General features: G+C 42.4%; 2 protein-coding genes across 20 annotated transcripts in view; one reads left to right on the top strand and one right to left on the bottom strand.

Moving 5' to 3' along the window:
• Positions 1-2,069: 2,069 nt before the first annotated feature.
• LYRM1 (LYR motif containing 1) lies at positions 2,070-22,048 on the bottom strand. Of its 9 annotated transcripts, none has more exons than XM_029949712.1 (7): positions 21,783-22,046; positions 20,340-20,367; positions 16,884-16,920; positions 16,018-16,162; positions 8,564-8,712; positions 4,407-4,499; positions 2,070-3,280 (listed from the first exon to the last, which is right to left on the bottom strand). In XM_029949712.1, exons 1-7 carry the CDS (start codon positions 21,949-21,951, stop codon positions 3,164-3,166), a joined length of 738 nt encoding a protein of 245 aa, XP_029805572.1. In that variant the 5' UTR covers positions 21,952-22,046; the 3' UTR covers positions 2,070-3,163. The 9 variants fall into 9 exon arrangements, with proteins under 9 accessions (XP_029805572.1, XP_029805573.1, XP_029805574.1 ...); XM_029949713.1 differs by having other exon boundaries at positions 21,837-22,044; XM_029949714.1 differs by lacking the exons at positions 8,564-8,712; positions 16,018-16,162 and adding an exon at positions 15,858-15,962 and having other exon boundaries at positions 21,783-22,048.
• A 263-nt stretch (positions 22,049-22,311) lies between these two features.
• The window catches only part of DCUN1D3 (defective in cullin neddylation 1 domain containing 3), a 38,955-nt gene continuing 38,748 nt past the window's right edge, over positions 22,312-22,518 (top strand). For 5 of the 11 annotated variants that reach the window (XM_029949696.1, XM_029949700.1, XM_029949701.1 and 2 more), the window contains exon 1: positions 22,339-22,497. The gene's annotated coding sequence lies outside the window, so the exon portion shown is untranslated. Of the gene's footprint in view, positions 22,498-22,518 lie in introns of all 11 variants that reach the window. The other 6 variants (XM_029949703.1, XM_029949711.1, XM_029949702.1 and 3 more) reach the window with 6 other exon arrangements.

Genomic DNA, 22,518 nt, shown 5'->3' with positions numbered 1-22,518 from the left:
GGAAACATGGAGTTGATAAAATTCTGATTAAGAACCCTAAATTAGGGGCACCTAGGTGGCTGGCTTGGTTAAGTGTCTAACTTGTGCTCAGGTCATTATCTCATGGTTTGTGGGTTCAAGCACTGCATCGGGCTCTCTGCTGTCACCTTGGAGCCTGGAGCCTGCTTTGAAGTCTGTGTCTCCCGCTCTTTCTGCCCTCTCCTTCTTGTGCTCTCTCTCTCTCTCTAAAGAAGGAAGGAAGGAAGGAAGGAAGGAAGGAAGGAAGGAAGGAAGGAAGGAAGGAAGGAAGGAAAAATAAAGAATTCTAAATTCTGAGATCAGCAATTTATCTGAGAGATTGCGAGATTAAGTACAAAAGGTACAAAAAGGGAGTTCTCCAAATCTTGTCAGGAGGCAATACACAGTGGAAAGGAGCAGTGCTTTGCAACTCAGAGCATGTAATTTAATAGTTATTTTTTTGAGAAAGATGAGTTTTTTAAATTTTCTCCAATGAGGGAAAGAAAATCAGAATGCAAAGAGAGCTGGAACTGTGTTATTATTCTAAGTAAGATCGTTGATCATGTGAGATTGAAAGATGGTCAGGATCCCAACTGCCTGAATCTTGGACTGGTTAGGTTAAGTTGTATTGTAAGCATTAAGGCAGTGAAGAGGTTGCTAAGAGAACAATTGGATTTTAATTAGTTATCTAAGTCCCAGCTTCAGCAACAAAAACTGAAGGAGGTAGGAACTGACAGTTTCATTCCTCAGGGGTCAAGGGGCAGAATGTTTCTGTATGATGGATTAAATTTTTGTAACTTAAAAAATTTCCTCCACTTTGAAAAGAAAGAGTGCCCTAAATTTGAGGTCATTTTCTACTGGGGCCAGTGGGGTAATTAATGTCTACCCCTGGGAAAGAGCAGTATGTTCTTTCAGAAATCCTGGTGAGTTAGAGGCTGGAGTCTTGGGGCAGAGATGGCCAGAGATCAGCTTGATGAGAAGCTGCTGGTCCTGCCTATAAATAGTGCAGCAGATGACATCAGACAAACATGGCTACCAAGTTAGTCCTTGCTCTTTAAAAGTCTAACTGTTAGGTAAAGAATTTTCAGTCCTTGTCAGTATTAGAGGAAAATTTCATTGAAAGAGGGGATATAGGGAAGATAAGTTCTGCCTTAAAAAGACCAAAGATGGAGATTTCATAGTCTTGGAGAGAAAATGGGAGAAATAAAAGCTATTATAAACATGTTCACATGGGTGTTTTGGTAGTAAATAGATCATTATGTTACTGTGTAATAGAACATGCGTCTTTGCAAAGGAGGCTAGGCATCTAAAATTCACAGGTCAGATTCCTGGCACATAGAAGATACTTAGGAGGCTAACTAGCAATGAGACTGACTTCCATTTTGGAAGAGGCTGGGTGGGAAGGTTGGTTTCTACACTCAACACAGTTAAAGACAAAAGCTGCACAGTTGGAATCTCCTTGAGTTGGTTAGAAAGGACCAGGATGGAGATATGCAAGTCACATTTCTTGGTCCAGCAGAGCCAGTTTTTCCTCCAGTGCAAGAACAGATCACTGTTTCAATGGTTGACTGCTGGATGAAGTACTTGATTTGATTTCACAGGCCCTATGTTGCATGAGAAAATGCCTAAACACTAGAACCACCTCTGGACAGGGAGGTGCTTCCACAATGAGACCAGACAGGAGAGTTCCTGATGGGACACCAGATGTCTCCCAGTTCAAGCCAAGCTGGGGTTTATGCTCACTCAATGGCCAACACATCTACCAGTACATTTAAATTTTCATCTCTTCACCAAAGGCCTATAGCTACAACCGTGTTAAATATGCATTTGCTATTACTATAGTGATATATTTGTTTTCCACGTCATTGCCAAGCTCTGCAATACTTACCCTCAGCATAAAAGTGTATGCTTCTGCTCACAGGAACAGGTTTTGAGATTGAAATACAGCGCTTACTTTGAATTAGAGCAGCTGTGTGACAAGGGAATCCTAAATCTAGGTATGGGCAGGAAGTTATCATCTGCTGCTTCTAAGGGTCACAGAGTCATTTTGGAAAAGATTACAGAGACCAAAATCAAGAAAAATTTGTTTTTTATTGGTGATGCTCATCCTTTTCGGAGGTCAGGAAGAATGATAACAAGGTACATAGGACTTGCCATGGGATTCCACACAGGCAGGAGGATAAATACTTTGTGTTTTGATTTCTCTTTGTGCCATTTCTGTTTGGACATAATTTGAAAACCAGCTTGGCCCTTGTACTTTTTAATTATGTTAAGATAAAATACTCATAATGAATGCGGTATGAGTTTCAAGTATGCCTTTCGGGTCCTAAATCCATCCTAAGTAATTACAGGCTTTAAGATAAGGTAAACATACACATTTACCTAAGACAAGTACTTTTGTGTATGTAGATGTTGGGCAGGGATGGGTCTCATGTAAAATTTCCATGAAAAACCACGATCAATGGAAGACCAAGTGTGTGTAGTGAGGGGAACAGGTAAGTAACAGAGACGGGGTGAGGGGGGTGGGGGGGGTGAGGGACCGTGATGCTTTCAAAGCCCTGTGGTGTCTGGGACTGGAAACAGGGAAGCCGCTCTGATATCTGGAGCCACAGGGCAGGGACAGGTCCCTGAGCTGGGGGGAGTGGGGTGCCAGAAAGCCATGGGGGCAGTAAGAGTTGTTTATCTAGAAATTGGGATGGTCAAAAGATAAAACATACACAAAGAAGCTCACTTTTAAGCAAACCTTTGTTTTTTAAGCAAAAATTCCAGGGGCAGGAAAGCCAAAAAAATTCTGAAGGTGGTGTATAGTTTTATGGTAACTGTGAGGATTTTCAGCAGCGGGTTGATTTCTTCATATCAGCTGGCATGACTGGCAAATAACATTTCCATGAAAAGCTTTGTCATCCTTGTCTTCCTTCTACAGGTCTTGGTCTTGTTTCAAATGATGCTTCAGTGAGGGTGTAAGGTCCATGTCATCCACTTTAGGCAACAAGACCCTGATGAAGTGTCAGGATGAGTCAGCACAGATTGTGGGGTGAATACCAATATATTGTAGGTTTTTAAGAAGATAAATTTTTGCCCCTAATCAAAGAGAAGGGTTTTGTCATCTGGTTTACATTCAAGACCTAGTCAGCTCATCATTCTGAGAAATAAATTTTCTTCTTGGTTAGGAAATCTCATCATGAGACTTGAGATATACTGGTTTGGAAAGTTTCCTCAGTTTTTCCTGGCTTCGAAGTCCCCGGCCTCGTAGTGGGGTAAGGCCCATTGGAGGCAGATGAATCTGAGTAAGAAGAATAAGAATAATGATAATATTAAGAATTATAATCATACAGCTGCTTATGCATTGAGGATTTACTAAGTACTGTGCTCCCTGCTAAGTACTAAATCTACACTGACTCATTAATCCTTAAAATCCTTACACACATTAATCCTTACAATAATCTCATAAGGAATTAGATACTATTTAGAAATGAGAAAACAGAGAAGTTAAATAACTTGTTCAAGCTTATATACACATTAAGTGGTAGAGCCAGGATTTGAATCCAGATGTGATTCCAGAGTTTCTGCTCTTCTTTGTCATACCACCTGCAGGGAAGGAACAATGACCACAGATCACACGGTGAGATGAGAATCCAAAAAAGGTAAGAAAAAAAGTTTGGGTAGACAAAGCTATTCTGTGCAGAGTGGAAAACTAGGACCAATCTAAATGGCTACTAAACAGCTGCTGGTAAATTATAGTATATTCTTGTAACAGGATACAGTGGCAACCATTTAAGAAGATGGGAGGCAGAGATGCCCAGGACAGATGACGTAAAATAAGCAAGCAGCAAAGAGTATGTCCAGGACCCCATGCACTTTAAGAAAATGTATATACCTGAATATAGAAAAAAGACAAAGGAGGTACTACCAAACTATTAGGTTGAGCCAATATACTGTAAAATTGCTGTTTTTGTATGTAGGTCAAGAGAAGAATATTGGCAATTTCATATGGTCCAAGTGGACAATTACCGTGGTCAATTCTACAGTGTGAGAAGTTTGGACCACTTTTAACTTTCTACCATATGCACTCCTTTAATGCTATTAACAACAAACCTTGCTTTTATTATAAGGAAAATAAAAATATTTCCACAAAAAAGATGAAAGTCAAAAAGAGAAGGCTACCTGAATATGGGCTAGCTTTCCCTTCCTTATGTGGGAAAGTTGTATGAGCAGGAGAAATCAGGCATTCATTGACATTGCAGTTTGTTGTGATGGGTTGGCGGCATGCAAGGATAGCTTACTCCCAACATGCCTCCCACAGAAGCTCTAGACTGCTCGACAGACACGGTCCCTCCTGGTACACGTTCTTGGAAATAACCAGGTTGGGGAGGAGAAGTACCCACTACATGAACTGGAGTCACACTTACTGGCCGTGGATAAGGAATCTGGTAATGTAGTCCAATTTCAATCCTGGCTGTGCATTCATCTATACACTGTTTAATCAGTTCTGTGTCTGTGAGCTATTAAAAAAGGAAAACAGGTGAGGTTTTTAGCATCTTTCTAATGTTCCTTATGTAGAGGTGTACATATTCTTCAACTTTCTCAGTTTACCGGCCGGTAAATTAAATGTGGACACTTTGAAAAATCAAAAGCAATTTCATATAAAACGTACTGTGGATTAAACTTTTAAAAAAATTATGGCAATAGGTAATACCTGTACACAGTAAAACATTATTCAAATAACACAAAAGGATATAATATAAAAACAAAGTCTCCTTTTTACCCCTGTCACAGTTCCCCTTCTCAAGGACCACAATTACTGGCAGTATTTTCCTCCCAGGGATATTCTATGTAGATAAAAGCATATGTGTATATATTTAGGGTTTTTTTTCCCTTATATGCGATAGCTCACTTTGTTCTGAATCTAGCTTTTCCCCCTTGCAACTTGTGGCTCCTTTTATATTTACACAGAGAGCTGCCCATTTTTTTTAAGAGCTGCACAAAATTCCAACATGAGGCTGTGTTATAATTTAATCATCTTTTCCTGATGGATATTTAGGTTATTTCCAGTCTTTTGCCATTATAAACAATTCTGTTATGGATCCCACTAAAATTGTTTTTGGCTTACATGCAAATATATCTAAAAGATACATTCCTAGAGACCTGCTGGGTGAAAGGGTGTATGTTCATGCATTTTTAATCCTTACAGATATTCTCTCTAGATTCAAATTACCCTCTAAGAGTTTGTACCAATTTATAGTCCCACCAACACCCTGGATGAGAGTGTTTCTCCTCCACATCCTCTCCATGCAGATCAAACGTGAACCCAATGGTTTCAGCAAGTGCTGTCTAGAAACCCCCCAAGCAAGATATTGGAGAAGGATCCACCTTTTATTTTGAAGTGTAAGCTGCCTTGTTCACTGGTAAGGGGAAGAAATGGCTTTTTAAATTTCCAAATAGTCAAATTGTGGTAGTCCAGTTTCAAGTAAAGGGACGACAAGTCCATTCTAAAAAACAGAATGCCAGGTAGAAGGGGAGAAATCATTACATCTCAAGGATGGAAAATTAGTCAACATGTGGCTCTGCTCAGAGTATGCACGTGGGCCTCAAAGCAGAGCTGGGATTGCACCAGTCCCAGATGACACCCACAGTGACGTCTGGGCCAGCAGGGCTTGGAAATTCCAAGGGCGTGCCTGTTCTATGGCACCTTTTGGAGGAGAGAAGAGTTCTAGGAACTGCAGTGCACAGAACTACACAGCTGGGTCCCCTGGGGCAGAGGCTCTGCTTTCTGACCTCTGCTTCTCAGAAGCTGTTGCTCTGATGTCCACATTGGGAACAGATTTCCATGTTCCCATTTGCCCATTAGGATTCAGAGCAATTCATGAGATGCCTTTGGATTATTATTAAAATCTTACAGCAAGTGAAGTTCTAAGAAATGACTTATGTCTGTATGAGGGACTGGAGAGAAAGAAGCCTCTCATAAAAGATATGTATGGTTAAGGGGGGCCGAGGGCTCCTAGGACTCCAGCTGTCCATCTGAACAAATCTGGATTAGAGTTCTCCAAATTTAGGCAGAGGCTGCCTTCAGGATTCTGCTATATCCACACAACATTTATACTAACATTAAACTTTTTCTTTAAATGAACTGTCTCCTAAGCATAATATTTATGGAGTTACCTGATATGCTATTGTCTTTCTAACACATGGCAAAATAAGTACGTATCTTAAAATTAAAATCCCATGTACTTCCTCCTAAGACACAACAAAATAATCTTACTCATGTTGCATCACTGGTACATACACTTCCCTCTGACTCACACCACACTGGGCCAGTCCAAGCAGAGGCAGAGGAAGGACTGATTACGGCCATAACTGAAAACGCTAAGGGCCTTGATCAGTCCTCATGTAAGTGAGCCTGAAAAGGTTTACTGGGCACATCCTGCTATGATAACTCTCCAGCACTGCGCTAGACACTGTGAGGCCATGGTCTCTGCCTTCAACTATCAAAGTTATTACTAGGCAGAAAAACTCTGATGCATAAGGCTCCAGACAAGGCATGGAGGCATGTAATACACAGGGTAATGACTGCTGCAGACTGCTCTAGAGTTCAGAATAGATTGCTGTCATGGGGTTGAGTGAAGGCAGAGAAATTGAGGAAGACTTTCTGGAGAAGGTAAATGCTCATTAATTTAGTGATAACCACAGGCAGGCCCCATGGGATATATAAAAAAAGTATAAGACATCATCTCTGTGATCAAGGACGTGGAGTCTGGTTGGCGAGACTACTACTATGACCAACTACTTAGCGACAGGTATAGGTTTTAGTGGCTCCCAACTTTTTGACTATTTACTCCTTTCAATAAAAATTTCTGAGCTCATAGCTCCTATACATGTACTCATGCTGATTTATAAATATATTAAGTTCATTAAATACATAAAAAATCTTATAAATATACACTAAATAGACATTTTAATTTTTAAATTTGTTACAGTTTATTTTTTTTAGTAATCTCAACACCCAGTATGGGTCTCAAACTCACAACCCCAAGATCAAGAGGCGAATGCTCACCCAACTGAGCCAGGAAGGTGCCCCATACACACATATTTTTAAAGGATGCAACAAAAAAATAAAGAGAAACAGCACTTGCAATATTTTATTTCCATTTCTCAGAGAACTGCTAAAGGACTCCATGAGGCATACACATTCTGGTGTGTGGCATGAAAAGTTTGGAGAAGCTGGAGGCAGGTCAGAAAGGCAGAAGCTTCATGAGCAGGTTGGTTTTATGAAACAGGGAGGCCTCGGATTCTGAGAAGGGGAAGATATTGTAGTTTGGGAGGGTTTCTTTGTAGTGCTTACCCCAATTGTAATTTTTTCATTTCTTACCATCTAACTCTGAAACATCTTTAAGGGACCCTGTCTTGGTTTTCCTCATTTTATGTCCTCAACATCTAGTCCAATGTTTGGCACGTGGTGGGCACTCAAATACTTGCTGAATGAAAGAATGAGAGCAGGGAGTTGCAGAGTGGTGACAGGAGCTATGGCAGAAGTGGGCAAGATGGAGAAGAGAGGTGTCCTGGTGGAGAGAGTTCTGCTTTGGATCGTTATGCCTGGCGTGAGGTCCTTTGGGAGGCTGGTGAGGGGCTGAGGCTGGGGTTTCAGATGTGGGAGCTGGAACCATAAAGTGGTTGCACAGTGCCTGGGCCTCAGCGCAGAGGGCTGACTTTCAGAGGATCCTTACAGCCGGCGGGAGGATGTGTGGAGAAGACAGGACCCAAAAGGACACAGAGACAGGGGTCAGAGAGGGAAAAGTAGAGAGTAGACTGTCAGGAAGTGTCACAGGGGGAACAGTGACAGCATTGACTCCATGAGATCAATGAGGAGGCAAGAAAAGTCAGAAGTTGAAAGCTTCTTTCCATGCTTAGTGCCAGGCAGTCTTTGTAAGGAGCTAAGAGCCAATGCTTTATAGTCTGTTGGGATGGGTCACATCAAGTCTCTTACAAATGGTTTTTGGCTCCCTGGTGTCTGGGTGTGCAGTTTTGTTAAACTACTTAATGGAGGCACTATCTTACCCAATTCTGTGGTCCCGAAGGGCAAACTCCATCTGCTAGCCAAAGAGGCTTGAGTTCAAAGTGAAGTTGTGAAGGGAACCTTGTGTCTTTATCCTATTCTCTTCCTTCTGAATGGGTCTATACTTGGAGGCCTGAATAGTTTATGAACCGAAAAAAAATTTTTTAACTGTGCACTTCCAGTGGGAGGGGCCGGGAACAGGTGCAGTGCGTGAGAACTGCTCCTCCCCTGAAAACCATCACTGGTCTGGCTCCTGTCACCTGGCTCATAGGGTCTTCTGAGGACGCTGAGACACTGACAGGCTGACCTGAGACCGGAAACATGATGGGAGGAACCCAGGCTGGGCTCTGCTTCCCAGCGGTTCGGCAAGCCAGCTAGGCCGTGCCTCTGGGCCCTTCCTGCCCCACACTTTGCCACTGTGACCTGTGCTGTTTGGTCCTCTCGGTTTCAGGATGAAAAAGAACAAATATCACAAACTGCCCTCCTCCTTACAATCTTCAGTTGGGGCCTACTTACATTTTTGTTTTTCTGGAACAGCGTTCTGGCTTCATTTAATATGTACTGTTTTTCTTTAATGGTGTCTTCCATCTGCCCTGATGCTGCCTGCCATTTCCTCACAAGCCTGAAAATTCTGCGGTAGAGGCCAAGAACTTCTTGTCGTGTTGCTGTTGTCATCCTCAGACCCACCAAAATAGAAGAGGGAAAATTTGCATGAAAATTCAATTTGACAGTAGGCAGCTAGGCAGATGTACATTAAAAAAAAAAAAATCAAGCTCTTTAATTAGTCTGGAAATAATTGCTCTTTCTCAACAGATCTGTTTGGTAGCATTGCCAGAACGTGCTATAGGAACACCAGCTATCTCTCAGCCGTGCTGGTATATCACCCCGTGGTTCAGAGTTCATGTTTGCTACGATGGCCATTTTTACAAACATGGTAAGCCCAAATTCAAGTTTACTATACTTTAAAGCAGTAAATTCTTTACCAGAGTATCTTAGGAATGATGCTTTTAGTGTGTATTTTTGTAAAATCACAGTACTTATTAGAGTGCCTGGAAAAGACACATTCTAAATAACTAATTTTTTTAAGTTTATTTATTTATTCTCATAGAGTGTGTGTGCGAGCCTGAGCAGAAAAGGGTCAGAGACAGAGGGAGAGAGGGAGACAGAGAATCCCAAGTAGGCTCTGTACTGTCAGCATGGAGCCTGATGTGGGGTTCAAACCTATAAACTATGAAATCATGACCTGGGCCGAAATCAAGAGTCAGATGCTCAACCAACTGAGCCACCCAGATGCCCCAAATAACTAAAATTTCTAATTAAGTAACTTGAGTTTAATGCACGGATTGCAAACTTAAGCATGTTCGGGGCTTGGCAGGTAACAAAATAAGAGAACCTGGCTGGGTGGAGACAGTGGGCAGGAGATGATATGCCCACCGCCCACCCCCCACCCCCACTGAAAAGGGACAGTTGCTACTCAGCACCAGGCAGCTGCTGCCATAAAGAAATGAGGGTCTAGGAATGCCAGATTTCCTCATAGTTATCAGTAGGTAGCAATCCAGGTTTTTAAAATGTGAAATCTCAAAAAAGATATGAATTCATTCTTTTTGAAAGCATGAGTATCATAAAGGTCAAACAAATTGAGTCTGTAGGCTCAATTCTACCCAGAGGCTGGGCAGGTTGCAACTTCTCTTTTAGTTCATCATAACCCTGTTGAAAATATTTCTCAAAACTGTTGGTCTGCTTCCTTGTCCGTGTAAGAACCATACAGTAAGTATAACTGAAGATCTTGCTGATGACTGAAGAGCTTGTGGCCTCTTTGGGTTTTTACTCTGAAACATCAGTTTTAATTTCAGGAAACTCGGCTAAGTATATTCCCCAAAGCTAAATGCATTTTATTTTATTTTATTTTTTATTTGAGGGGGGAGGTGGGAAGGGCAGAGACAGAGAATCTGAAGCAGGCTCCAGGCTCTGAGCTGTCAGAGGACCAACTGAACCCACGGACCATCAGATCATGACCTGAGCTGAAGTTAGATGCTTAACCAACTGAGGCACTCAGGTGCCCCTAAATGTATTAAAAAAAATAAATTCCTGTCATTTTATTTTTATTATGAAATAGTTCAGATATATAAAAAGATATAGAGAATATACTTAACAGCCATATATTCACAATAGATCTTAAATAAATTATATATACCCCTCTTGTACCCCTTCCAGACAAATTTCCCTTCCTCTGTCTTAGTAGGAACCACTATCCTGAACTTATAAATCTTCTCACACATATCTTTACACTTAACATTCTATAGTACTGCTTAGCAAGTTTACAAACCTTATACAGCTGACCCTTGAACAATATGGGGCTTATGAGCATTGATCTCCATGTAGTAAAAAATCTACAATAACTTTTGACTCCCCAAAACTTTACTAACAGCTTACTGTTGACATGAAGTCTTACTGAGAACATAAGCAGTCAAAGAACACATATGTATGTATATGTATCATCTACTATATTCTTATAATGAAGTATGCTAGAGAAAGGAAAATGTTAAGAAAATCATGAGGAAGAGAAAATAAATTTATAGTACTGTTCTGTATTTGCAAAAGAAATCTGTGCCTAAGTGGACCTACATAGTTCAAACCCATGTTGTTTAAGGGTCAACTCTTTATATAAAACGCATTATGTCCTTCTGCAACTTGTTTTTGCTCATGTTTGTATGATTGGACATTAGGTGTTTCCTTTTTCTTTCTTTTTTTACTTATGCAAAAACTTTAGACTACGTCTTTACTATTTACTGCTATATTTAAAAGAAATTCAGAAGGTAAGGGAAGACAGAAAAAAGAAGTCTCAATCCTAGAGAATTCTGTTTAGTCACATTTTAGAGACTGAATATTGTACTGCCTTTAACACAAGGGTAGGCTGGGAAGACAAGAACAGAGCTGGTGAGCAGCAGAGCCAGGCGCTGGAGCACCTAGTTATGAGGTGTGGGCTCTCCTCAAACAGGCTCATCAGGATGGGGAAGTAGGCTGCTCACGGCTCTTTGGGAACAGGACCCAATGCCAACCCAAAGGGGAAGTGTGACATGGAGACTGTCGGCTTCAGGGTAGTCCTGAGCACATGAGAACTTGGGCAGCTAAATGCAGATGGGAGCTGGGAAGAAGTAAGTTCATCTAGATGTTCTAAGTACCTGCAAGGAATTTACCTTAGAATTTCTTTTGAATATGATTGCCTCCTTGCCCCCTGACCCTGGTGGCCTTTCTTGAGCAATGAGGAATGAACCAAGGCTTAATCATTTGCTAAAAAGGTTGAAAGCACTGCTTCACCCAATTCAAAACTAAAAAGATGAAAGTTATAATCAACACCAATAATGACGTCCATGGATGCCTCACAGAAAAAAATGCTTAGAAAAAATTCATAAAAACCAGGAGAGAACATCATTCTTTGTGGCTAATTGTAATAAAAACCCATGAGATGATGACTTTTCCTGGTAAGGAAACAGGTTTCTGAGTTTCTGGTTCTCCCTAAAACTCCATGGTTTCATATGAAAATAAGTGAGTCAGTTCCTGTGAGGGGCAGAGAATCTGTAACTACGGATTAATGATTGCTTCACTTCCTTGTCATTAACAGATGAAAGGAAGTGTCATGCAGTTGAGGAAAGGGACGGAGGTATGACATATTAAAACTGTAGCAACCTTCTCCAAAGCCTGACTTTTCTTTAGTTTCTTTCTATTACTTGAAAGAGCCCCAGCTTCAAACTGTAACTCATCATATACTATAATCAGATACACAAGCCATGCAATCTGGGTACTCAAGGTCACAGGCAGTACTTAACTAACAATCAGTACTTAACAGGACTATTTTCAAAACACCTTAATTAATGTATTAGGTGTTTTGAAAACAAATCCTGAAAGCACGATTAATTGATATCTCCCTCTCCATCAGGTGACCCAAAAAACCCAAGTCCCAAAGATTTCCAGAGAGAAGGCTCTAAAGCTATATTCCCCATTGTGCACTATTAGCAAGTCTAGCTCAACACTTCACCAATCCTCAGAGAAAAGGCAAGAAAAGAAAAACACCTCTTTGGTTGTTTTATTGGATTTCTTTCGGTTCTTTGAGGGAATCAATCATGTTTTTCTTACTGAAGGTAGGGGTATACACCAATGCTATTCCCGCCTTCTAAAAGGCTCTTCCCTGACCCCCTCTCTTTTACTTGACTAACCCCTACTCATCCTTCAGTCCCCAGTTCCCTCCGGTTCCCATGGACATCTCAGAAAATCCTTCTCCCTCCCGTCGCCACATGCATCAGATCAGGTCTCTGTTGAACCTTCCCATGGATTCTTGAATTTTTTTCTTTGTGGCACTTATCACTTGAGTAATTATGGTTTGTTAGTGTCTGTCTTCCCCCAATTGATCCTCATGTTTGTGGGACAGTAATGATGTCCATCTTATTTACCGCTCAATTCTTGGCACCTATCTAGGTCTGTAATTGGTGTTCGACAAATGTTTGCTGAATAAATGAAAATATCTCACGATATGGAAAGCTTGGGATTCTAGAAACAAAACTGACCGTATAAAAAAATTTTTTTTCAAGCTCTTTCTCCTTTGGTTTATATTTTTGTCTTTGTTCCTATGAAGCAACCTGTTTAAAAAAAGTGCCTTTTCCCTAACTTTTCCTTCCTATGGACTTAATGGCTTGAAACCAACATTTATTCCTCTGAAGCTATCAATGATCTCTCACTACTGATTCAAGGCTGAGAGGGCTCTTTTCTTTTTAAGTTTCATGGGTTGATCCGATGTAATGAGGTCCACTGGGATTTTCCCACAGGCAACATGAGGAATATCACATTGTTTAGAGGACCTCATTTTTAAAAAAAGATTTTATTTTAAAGTAATCTCTATAACCCAACAGGGGGCTCGAACTCACAACCTTGAGATCAAAAGTTGGAGGCTCCACTGACTGAGCCAGCCAGGTGCCCTTGGAGGACCACAACTGAACCAGTCCCAACTGGCCATGAAATCTATTCTTATCGAATTTTTAAAGTTTTGTAACTTTTATTCTGAGATTGACATTTTGTCAAACTGTTTCATTTTACTTCATAACCCCAAAGCCCCAAAATGAGGAAAGGTAAGAGATATGAAATGTCTCTGGGAGAAAATGTGACTAAAAACTGGCCTTTTCTTCTTCTTTTAATGCTTATTTATTTTGAGAGAGAGAGCTTGCACTCGAGAGAGCACAGGAGCAGGGGACGGGCAGAGAGAGAGAGGAAGAGAGAGACTCTCAAGTAGGCTCCATGCTGTCAGCAGAAATCCCGACACCAGGCTCCATCTTACCAACCTGATCTCGTGATCATGACACTTAGCCAAAATCAAGAGTCAGACGCTTAACCAACTGAGCCAACCAGGTGCCTCAAAATTGGCCATTCTTAAAATCGTACCCCATATACACATAATACCAAGAAAAAATTCACAACTAAGCATCTAAGTGAAGCCTGTGCCACTAAGAAAAGGCTGACAAATGTTGTTGCTAGTGTGGTTTGGTCTCTGGTCACAGTTGTGAGAAGTTCCCCCTACCGCAGGTGTCCCAAAGATTGGTTGGGGAGGTGATATTTTTTGGATATACAAATATTTTATAATGTATTATAATAGCCTATCAAATCCACAGTTTAACAGTGTGATTTTCATTTCACAGTAGTAATATAGAGCTTCCTTGAGATGAATATATTACAAAAGTTTTTTTTAAAACGTTTATTTTGAGAGAGTGTGCATTCACAAGCAGGGGAGGGGCAAAGACAGTCGAAGGGAGAGAATCCCAAGCAGGCTCTGTGCTGTCATCACAGAGCTTGATGTGGGGCTCAAGCTCATGAACTGTGAGATCATGACCTGAGCTGAAATCAAGATTGGGACACTAAACCGACTAAGCCACCCAGGTGCCCCTGTATTAGAAAAGTTTTTAGAGCTGTCCTAAAATATGGGTAATAATAGTAAAAACTGTGATGCAGAGTGTGAAAAACACAAGTTTTAAAGCTACAGCTCTAAGGCACCCTGCAGGGTCATGCCCCAGTGTTTATTCTGGCTGAGCCATCATCCACTTACAACCCTTATTTTCTGCTAGTCACCACACCCCACCTGGCAGATATCTATTTGCTCCATAGTTTTTCTGCAGCCTCTTTTTCTCTGCTTCTGTCCTAGCCAGTTATTGATATTTTGCAATTTCATTGCATCTTTTTCTTCACAGTCTCTAAATTCCTGCAGGGCTGAGACTGTTTTGCATATTAGAATAATTATAATAATACTAATACCACACTTTGTATTTACTGTGTCAGAGGCTTTGCTAGGTGCTTTACATATGTTAACTCCCCAAATCATCACAATTCTATAAGGTAGATAACTACCATTACCTCTTTACAAAGCAGGAACCTGATGCAAAGAGAGGTTAAGTAACTTGCCCAAGGCCACCTTGGCTATTAAGAGGGAGGGCAGGAGGTACCTCTCTGGCTCCAATCACCGGGTTGTGAGTCAAGCCTCAAAAAACAAAACGAAAACAAAACAAAAGGTTGCCTGGGTGGCTCAGTCAGTTAGGCGTCCGACTTAGCTCAGGTCATCAAGATCACACGGCTTATGAGTTTAAGTCCGGCATTTGGCTCTGTACTGACAGCTCAGAGCCTGGAGCCTGCTTCCGATTCTGTCTCCCTCTCTGCCCCTCACCCACTTGTGCTCACTCTCTCTCAAAAATATATAAGCATTAAAAAAAAAAAAAAGGTGAGGCCAGGATTCAAACCCAGACCTAGACAGTCTGGAGTCCAACTCAAACTTTTAATCACTAAATAGGATGCTCAACCTCAGTAAATGTGGTTGAATGTCCATTAACTGCTTGAAAGAACTTGGCTAGTTTGTGACAAAGGAAACTCAACAATTCTATTCCCTTCTCACAGCAAAAGACCATTTTTTTGCACCTTGATATGAATAACCTTTTAATAAGGTTTTTCTGTATACCATCTGCTTTTTTTTTTGAGAGAGAGAGAGAGAGAGAGAGAGAGCGAGCGAGCGTAAGCAAGAGAAGGGCAGAGAGAGAGGGGAAGAGAATCCTAAGCAGTCAGTGCTAAGTGAGACTTGGTTAGAATTCATAACCTGAGCAGAAATCAAGAAATAGACGCTTAACTGACTGAGCCACCCAGGCACCACCCCCCCTTTTTTTTAAAAGTTTACTTACTTAGTTTGAGAGAGCAAGAGTGTACAAGAGTGAATGGGGGAAGGGAAACTGCGCATCCTTAATCATTATGTTGCACATCAGCACCTTAAAAGACGCTGTGCGCTTGGCAGGACTGGGCTGCTTTTCGATTTGCTATGGCAACTCTGTTCCATCACTCCAAAAGGAGCGAACGTCAGAGAAGACTCGCCAGGGCTCATTACAGTGCTACCACTCTGCAGGCCTTACGGGTCCCTTCCAAGCATCCATCCTTTCGGTGCTCACTGGGACCACGCACAGGAGATTCTAGGGACTGAGCCCAATATCAGGCTCCATAGCCTGATCCAGTGTGGAGCCTGCTTGCAATTCTCTCTTCCCTTCCTCTCTCTCTCTCAACAAACATACATTAAAAAAAAAAAAATAAAATGTGCTGGATTTCAAATTGTATCTTGCATGTGGTGAAAAAAGTTTTGCTTAATGCCACCTAATTGACAGGAGACTTGGGATGAAGAGTCAATAAGCCTGGATGATTATTTCCCTGACCAAGAGTTTTCCCATTTTTATTTTGGAGTCTGTAATGGGGCAGTAATTAAACTCCTAAAACCAAACAAAACACACCACCCACTCACCCTTCTACTCCGTGATGAGTAGAAATCGTGAAAGGTCTGGGTAGGTTTCAATCTACACAGCACGTGTAGACACGTGGCACGTTTAGGTTTGGCTTTCCAGGAGGCCTGCGGGAAGATACGCTAGTATTAGGGGATTTATCCACTTCACCCTTTCCCCCACCTTTGGAAAGACGATCACAGCATGAACATTGAGGAGTTTTAGAGCAGAGATGAAATTCCTTCTCCAGATGAAATTTATAGAAGTATGACTCTGGTCTCAGGAATGTCCAAATTCCCAGTGTTGGACTCTCATGAGGCTTTGCCTTCTACTGAAGAAAAAGTATTGCAGTATAAACAAGGGACAGAAAAGGCAATGGGATTTAACCGACTTTCAAGCTTCAGGTAGAAGGAAAGACTCTTGCCATTCTTTCGGTATCTGCCCCTAGGTGGAATTTTTCTTTTTCTCATCCTTAACTAATGAATGTAATACAGTTAAATTTCTCTCCCAAGTCCTTTATGTTTGGGTGGGCAGTGGAGATTATGAAGCTCACCCAAATAAAATCACTGTCTGATATGTTCATTGTGTGCCCATGCTGGCCAGTCCCTGTCCTGCTGCCCCTTCTCCTTAGATCTGGCACCCCTTCTTTTTGCCAAATGAAGGTCCAAATCTACACAACTTAAGTATTCTTTGCCTAGCTGTTGATTCTTATTCTTGGATTTCAATTACTTTTCGTTGGGTGCCTTCTTCATGCTGAAACAGGCTCAGTGTCTCTGCTGTGTGTACTCCAGGCACCTCCAGCATACTTGTGTCTTAAGTCCATCCGCTTCTAATGTAATTTTCCCATTCTGGTGTAATTTTCTGTCTGGTTTACCTTTCTTCCTCCACTGTGTTATGGGGAAGGAGAAAGAGGAAGGTTGGGACTATGCCTCATTCATCACACTCTTAAGACTGGGCACAAAGTTGGAGCTTGAAATATATTTGTTAGAAGAAAAATTTACACACAAAGAATAGTCACCAGTAATGTCCATTCTCATTCTGATACATACTTGGTGGTATGTGGGCCAGGTTTCCCAAGTGAAGACCCTAGAACATTAAAATACTAATTAACCCTCACAATGATGTTTTCAAGAGTGGTGCTGTGGGTGTCAGGTTTGGGGAAGAGGCCTTATTGGGTCCATCCTTACAGTTAAAATAATGTAACCCTTACCCTCAAGTTCTTTAAAGGCCAGTAAGGGTTTGTCCACGAAACAAAATGATTTACTGTTTCCATGAAGCTTAGAACCAAGCATATAGAGAAAATATGGTTTGGACACATTTTTTTCCTGGAAAAAAAATCCTTCTGGGGAATAAGATCCATTGCAACCAAATGATCAGGAATCAAAACCAACCTCCAAAGTTATTTAAAGCTTCTGTCATTTGCAAAACCTCTAGGGTATTTAAATGCTCTCATAATGCCAAAGCAAACAGATTTTCTTGCCTGGGGAAAGCAGAGTAGAGGATGACTGTCTTGGTTTTAGGCATTCAGTCTTTCCACATATGTAAGGAACAGAAGATATAATGCAACTAGTGGACAAATGAGTTCTGAAATGGTCAAACATGGGTTTTAATCCTGACTTCACTAAATTGGTGAAGTCTTCCTGAGCCTCAGTTTCTGAAAAAGTGAAATGGGATAACAACAGAACCCTCTTCAAAGAGCTGTGGTAAGGATTACTCATGAGATAATTCATGTAAGGCGCTTAGCATTGGGAGTTAACAAAGGCAAATGTTACCTAAATAGGAGGAAATAAAGGAGGAACAATGACGCCTCTTTTATCTATGCTAAGCTTTGTCTGCAGAGGAGGGAAAAGAAGCGGGTGGCCTGTTGGTGAATTTATTGCTTTGTGATAGTGATGGATTTTCCTAAAGCTGTTTCCCTCTGATCATTAATAATCCCTGTACAATAAAGGGCTATTGTTCTTCACTATGAGTAAATAACCCTGTCGGAGGCACTGCTTATCTTCAGGCCACAGCACATACTTCTTACTGGAAATATAATGCAGGTGCCAACACCGAAGGCATGGCCAGACTTCCCTTCCTATTTTTCTTCCTTTATCTTTTACTCCTTGCTTATCCTTTGGCTTTTCTCCTACGTCTCTTATATTTCCTACTTTCTGATGTACACCCATATCCTATACAGTATCATTCTTACCCAAATCTAATATAATAACCTTCACGTGAAGCTGTGCCACACACATCTCTGCCCTCTATCCCCCCTCCTCTCAATTAACAGACAGACAGGCAGACACACACACCCCCCACGGACTTGTTTCCTGTCCTGGATTCAGTTTTTGGTTACTAGAATCCAAAAAGGGAAGTGTAATGCCACACACTGTTTTGCAAATCTCAGGATATGCTTGTGTGGTGTACTTAATCATACCACAGCTATTCTCTGAAACGGCATCTTTTCACACAGAAAGTGACAATATGGTGTGTCAGAGATAGGAAGCAGGGAGTGGAAGGTAGATCGTGTTTTCATTTCACTTAAAGGAATAGAAATTAGGTTAGGCCCTGCAATATGGGAGATCTCCAGAACACAGACAAAACCCCAAAATACTGATGTCTGAAAGGCTTCTAAATTATCCAAAACAAAATCATCTGAGGCAAGTATGCTCATTCTAAATATACCAGCATAGGAGCATACACAAGATTATACTTGTAAGGGGAACTCCAAGCAGGCAACTGTAACCAAGAGAGATACAAGATTTCCCCTTAGAGACAGAAATTCTAAATGGAAACCAAGTTTTGGCCCTTCAATTCAAAAGAAATGGAAGTATCTGTTTTCTTATCAGCATATTTTAAGAGACAAAATAAGGGTCAGAGGGGGTAAGAACCAGTTAGCAGAAGTAGGATGAGGTGTTAAAGGTGTGTGTGTGTGCCTGTGCATGCTGGAAATAGATGAAAACTAGGTCAATGCTAAAAATCAACCCCAGTCATTCATTCATAACTACCCAGAATTTACCCCTTCATAGGAACTAGGAAAGTCGGAGAACAAGAAACACTTAAATTTAAATTAGTATTTAAATCCCTCCTTGGTGATAATTTCCTAGGGAAATGGATTAGGAAACTGACAAAAGAGCTTTGGTTATAACATTAGATATAGCTGGAGTTTTCTAACATCTGACCCTTGATCCAACTATCTGATGAATAGCCTCATGTTGAGTAGTGGTCCCTGCCTTCACAACAGTTTCCAAATACTCTCCATCTATCAAGTAATGATCAAATGACCAACTTTTCTCATCTGCAGAGGCAGCAGAGCTCCTTACTAGAAAAAATCCCTTGACCGCAGGAGCAATGACTGGTCCATCCTTATGTGGGTGGAACTCTTTGCACCCAGAATACCTTCAAGCTCCTGCAGTCCAGTGCTGACCCGCAGAATGTGTTTCCTTTTTACACTTATTAGTATTTATTTATTTTGAGAGAGCACGCGTGAACAGGTGAGAGGGGCAGAGGGAGAAAGAGAGAATCTTAAGCAGGCTCCGTGCTCAGAGCGCAGCCTGACTCAGGGCTCCATCCCACAACCTTGGGATCATGACCTGAGCTGAAATCAAGAGTTGGACACTCAACCAACTGAGCCACCCAGGCGCCCCCACAGAATGTATTTCAATGATGGAAATATTCTATAACTTGATGTCCAGCAGGGTAGCTAGCCACTGGCCACATGAAATATGGTTACTGCATCTGCGAACTGGCATTTAAAACCGTATTTAAATACCTACATGTAAAAAACAGCTACATGTATCCGTGGCTACTGAGGAACAGCACAGCTCAAGACCAAGAACTGCAAATCAAATGCCCACAAGGGTCAGGTAGACAGCTGAAAAGAGAGGAGACCTTTGGCATTGAGCCACATACAAAGTGGGAAGGCTTACTGGCTCCAGGTGACTGGCGCAGTGTAGGAACCTCAGGCTAGTGTTGTCAGATTCTTTTTCAAATGAAGCTGAAAATCTGGATTTTGATGTCTTATTTTTAAGTGGTAGTACATCAATTTTAAAAAGAATTTAAATAATTTAAATTTAAATCATTTTGGGGGCTAAACGATATGTTTGCAGGCAATAGCTGTATTGCCCATTTGCAATCTGTAATTTAGGCCAACTCCTTCAGCTCAAAGAAAAAAGACTTCCAATGAATGTCACTGCTGGTCAGCAGCAGATCCAAGACTGAAACCCAGACCTTCTGATACTTCTTCTAATATCCTTTCTAGATTTTATGAGATAAACCATGTCTAGATTGTGGCTGGCAGTGGCAGCAGTAGTGGGACAAAAGCCCTTTTGTCAGAGCTGCTGAAGTCCACAACTGATACCTTATGAATACAGTATTCCTACCTAGCTATAACCACATAGTGGGCCCTGTGGGCAAAGCTCTGTACTAGAAGCAAGGCACAAAGAAGAAATAGCCCACGGGGGAGTCAGACAAATGAACAATTAACAAGCAAAGTCAGGTTTGCTGTAATGGACACAAATTACCTGCGCACAAGTCCAAAAGCACTGACAGCTGGGGGAGGAAGGGAAGGAAGAGATTTGAGCCAGGGCTTAGAGGATGAATAGAAACTGGCTGGTGAGTGAATGAGTCGCACTGATTACGACAGTAAGTCTTACTATTGCAGGATATTAAAGGAGACTTCTTTTATCTCCGAGGCCTTATCTGTGTCAAGTCTCCTTTGCTGGCTTCCCTTCTTCTCCAGGGAATCTCTAAATGTCTCTAAAAACGCCTGTGTATTTTCTGTGGGACTTTCCCCCTGACTTGTGTATCTAACTTCTTGACATCGTCACCAGGATTGTTAGTAGACTTATCAAACCTGGTATATTCAAAAGAGAACTTAGAATATTCTATTCCAAACTGTTTCCCCTTACTAGCCTCTTTGGTTCCTTCTCCTCCCATATGCTTCACATCCAATTGGGCAGCAAGTCTTGCAAACTACTTCCAAAATGCATTCTGAATTTAGTTATCTGCATTTCCACTGCCACTACCCCTTGGCCTACTGCAACAGGGTCCTAACAGGTCTGACAACTTCTACCCTTCTCTAACCAGCAGTCAATTTTTTTTAACAATGTAAATCAGGTCAGGTCACTCCCCTTCTCAAAACCCTCAGGTAACTTAAGAGCCAAACCCTTACCTTGGGCTAAAATGCTGTTCTAGAAATGCCCTGCCAGTTCTCCACCAGAGACCACTTTGGCCTTTGATTTTTGCTCCAGCCACCTGGCTTTCTCAACATTTCCTTCCTCAGAACCCTTTCCGTTGGCTCTTTTCTCCACCTAGGTAAGTCCATTCCCTAGCTTCTCTTTATTCTCCCATCTCTGTGAAACCCGGCCTTCTCTGAAAAGCTCTACCCAATTAGAGTGGCCCTCCTCCCATCTTCTACCACTTCACCCGGTATTGTTGTCTTGCAGATATCTTCCTTCTTTATTGATTTACATCTTAACTTTAACTGTACATTTTAACTTTCTTCCGAACTCGAAGTCACAGACCAAGGCCTCCATCTGGCTCTCATTTGTAGACCGAGGCAATAAGAAACTGGTTCTCACTATCCTAGACAGTCTCCATAGCTTGTACGGGGCCTTCTTTGGGTCAACCTTCCCCAGCTTGACGCCTCTCGCCCCAAGAATAGACCCTGTTAATCTCCCATTTATATTCGGGAATCCAAACGATTCAGAAAAGTCTAAGATGGGCCCCAAATCGGCATCTCAACATCCCCAAACCAGACCTTCCCTTCCTGGCCCTCGAGCCACTTCCCTAGGCAGGTTCCGAGACTAGTAGGCCACGACACCGAGCCGCCCACGCGAGGCTGGGGTCACACTAGCACGTCTCCTAGCAACGTCGCACCCCCGCCCCCACCCCATCCCTGCCCCTGGGGAGCCAACCCCTTCCCCCCGTCTCCCGCGCCAGAAGTCAGTGTCTCCATCCCCTACACTTTCTCTGCGTCAGTCCTGCCTTCCCCCATCCACAGAAGCGCCGCAGCCTACCGCGGGCTAGCAGGAGGCGGCGCCGGGAGCCTAGCAGAGCCGCGGCCGACTGAGGTCTGTCAGGTCCGGTAGGCCAGGCCGGACCAAACCACCGGGAGGACCTCTGTGGGAACATTAGTTCCAGGTCGGGGATAGTCACGAATCTCCCTTAAACTTCATACTCTAGCCCATATTCCTCCGTATACACAACAATATAGCCAACTTCATCCTCTTCCTAGTTTCCCTTTACCCCTTCCGCTATCCTTCCCACCCCCCCCATCTAATAAAAAAGATGGTCCAGTCCAAGCTCCTCCTAGCCCTCCCTCCTCGTCGCTTGGTCTTTGCCCTTACTTGGCTACAGCTTCGTGCGTCTTTGCGTACGTCGTGACGCAATCTTCCACCCGTTCCTCCCCGCCCCTTTTCAATACTCCCTCCAGGAGCCAGAGGCCTGCGGGGTTACCGGAAGTGATGATGCAGGAGGCGATGGAGGGGGCGGGGTTTGGGGGCGGCCGCCGCCGGTGGGCCGCAGATGAAGAGGAGGCGGCGGCAGTGGTGGAAGAAGAGGCGGCGGCGGCGCGGGTAGGGAGCTTGGAAACGCGAGCGGGGATGGTAGGTGGTTTGGACCCGCCGGGCCGCCGTCGTTTCCAGAAAGGGTTTGACTGGAGGAACCTCTGGAGCAGCTGTGAGTTTGGGGGGGGGGGTT

The sequence above is a fragment of the Suricata suricatta genome, chromosome 8, assembly GCF_006229205.1.
Source record: "Suricata suricatta isolate VVHF042 chromosome 8, meerkat_22Aug2017_6uvM2_HiC, whole genome shotgun sequence".
NCBI classification, from domain to species: domain Eukaryota; kingdom Metazoa; phylum Chordata; class Mammalia; order Carnivora; family Herpestidae; genus Suricata; species Suricata suricatta.
Note: the sequence above shows the minus strand (reverse complement) of the source record. Positions and strands in the feature narration are given on the sequence as shown.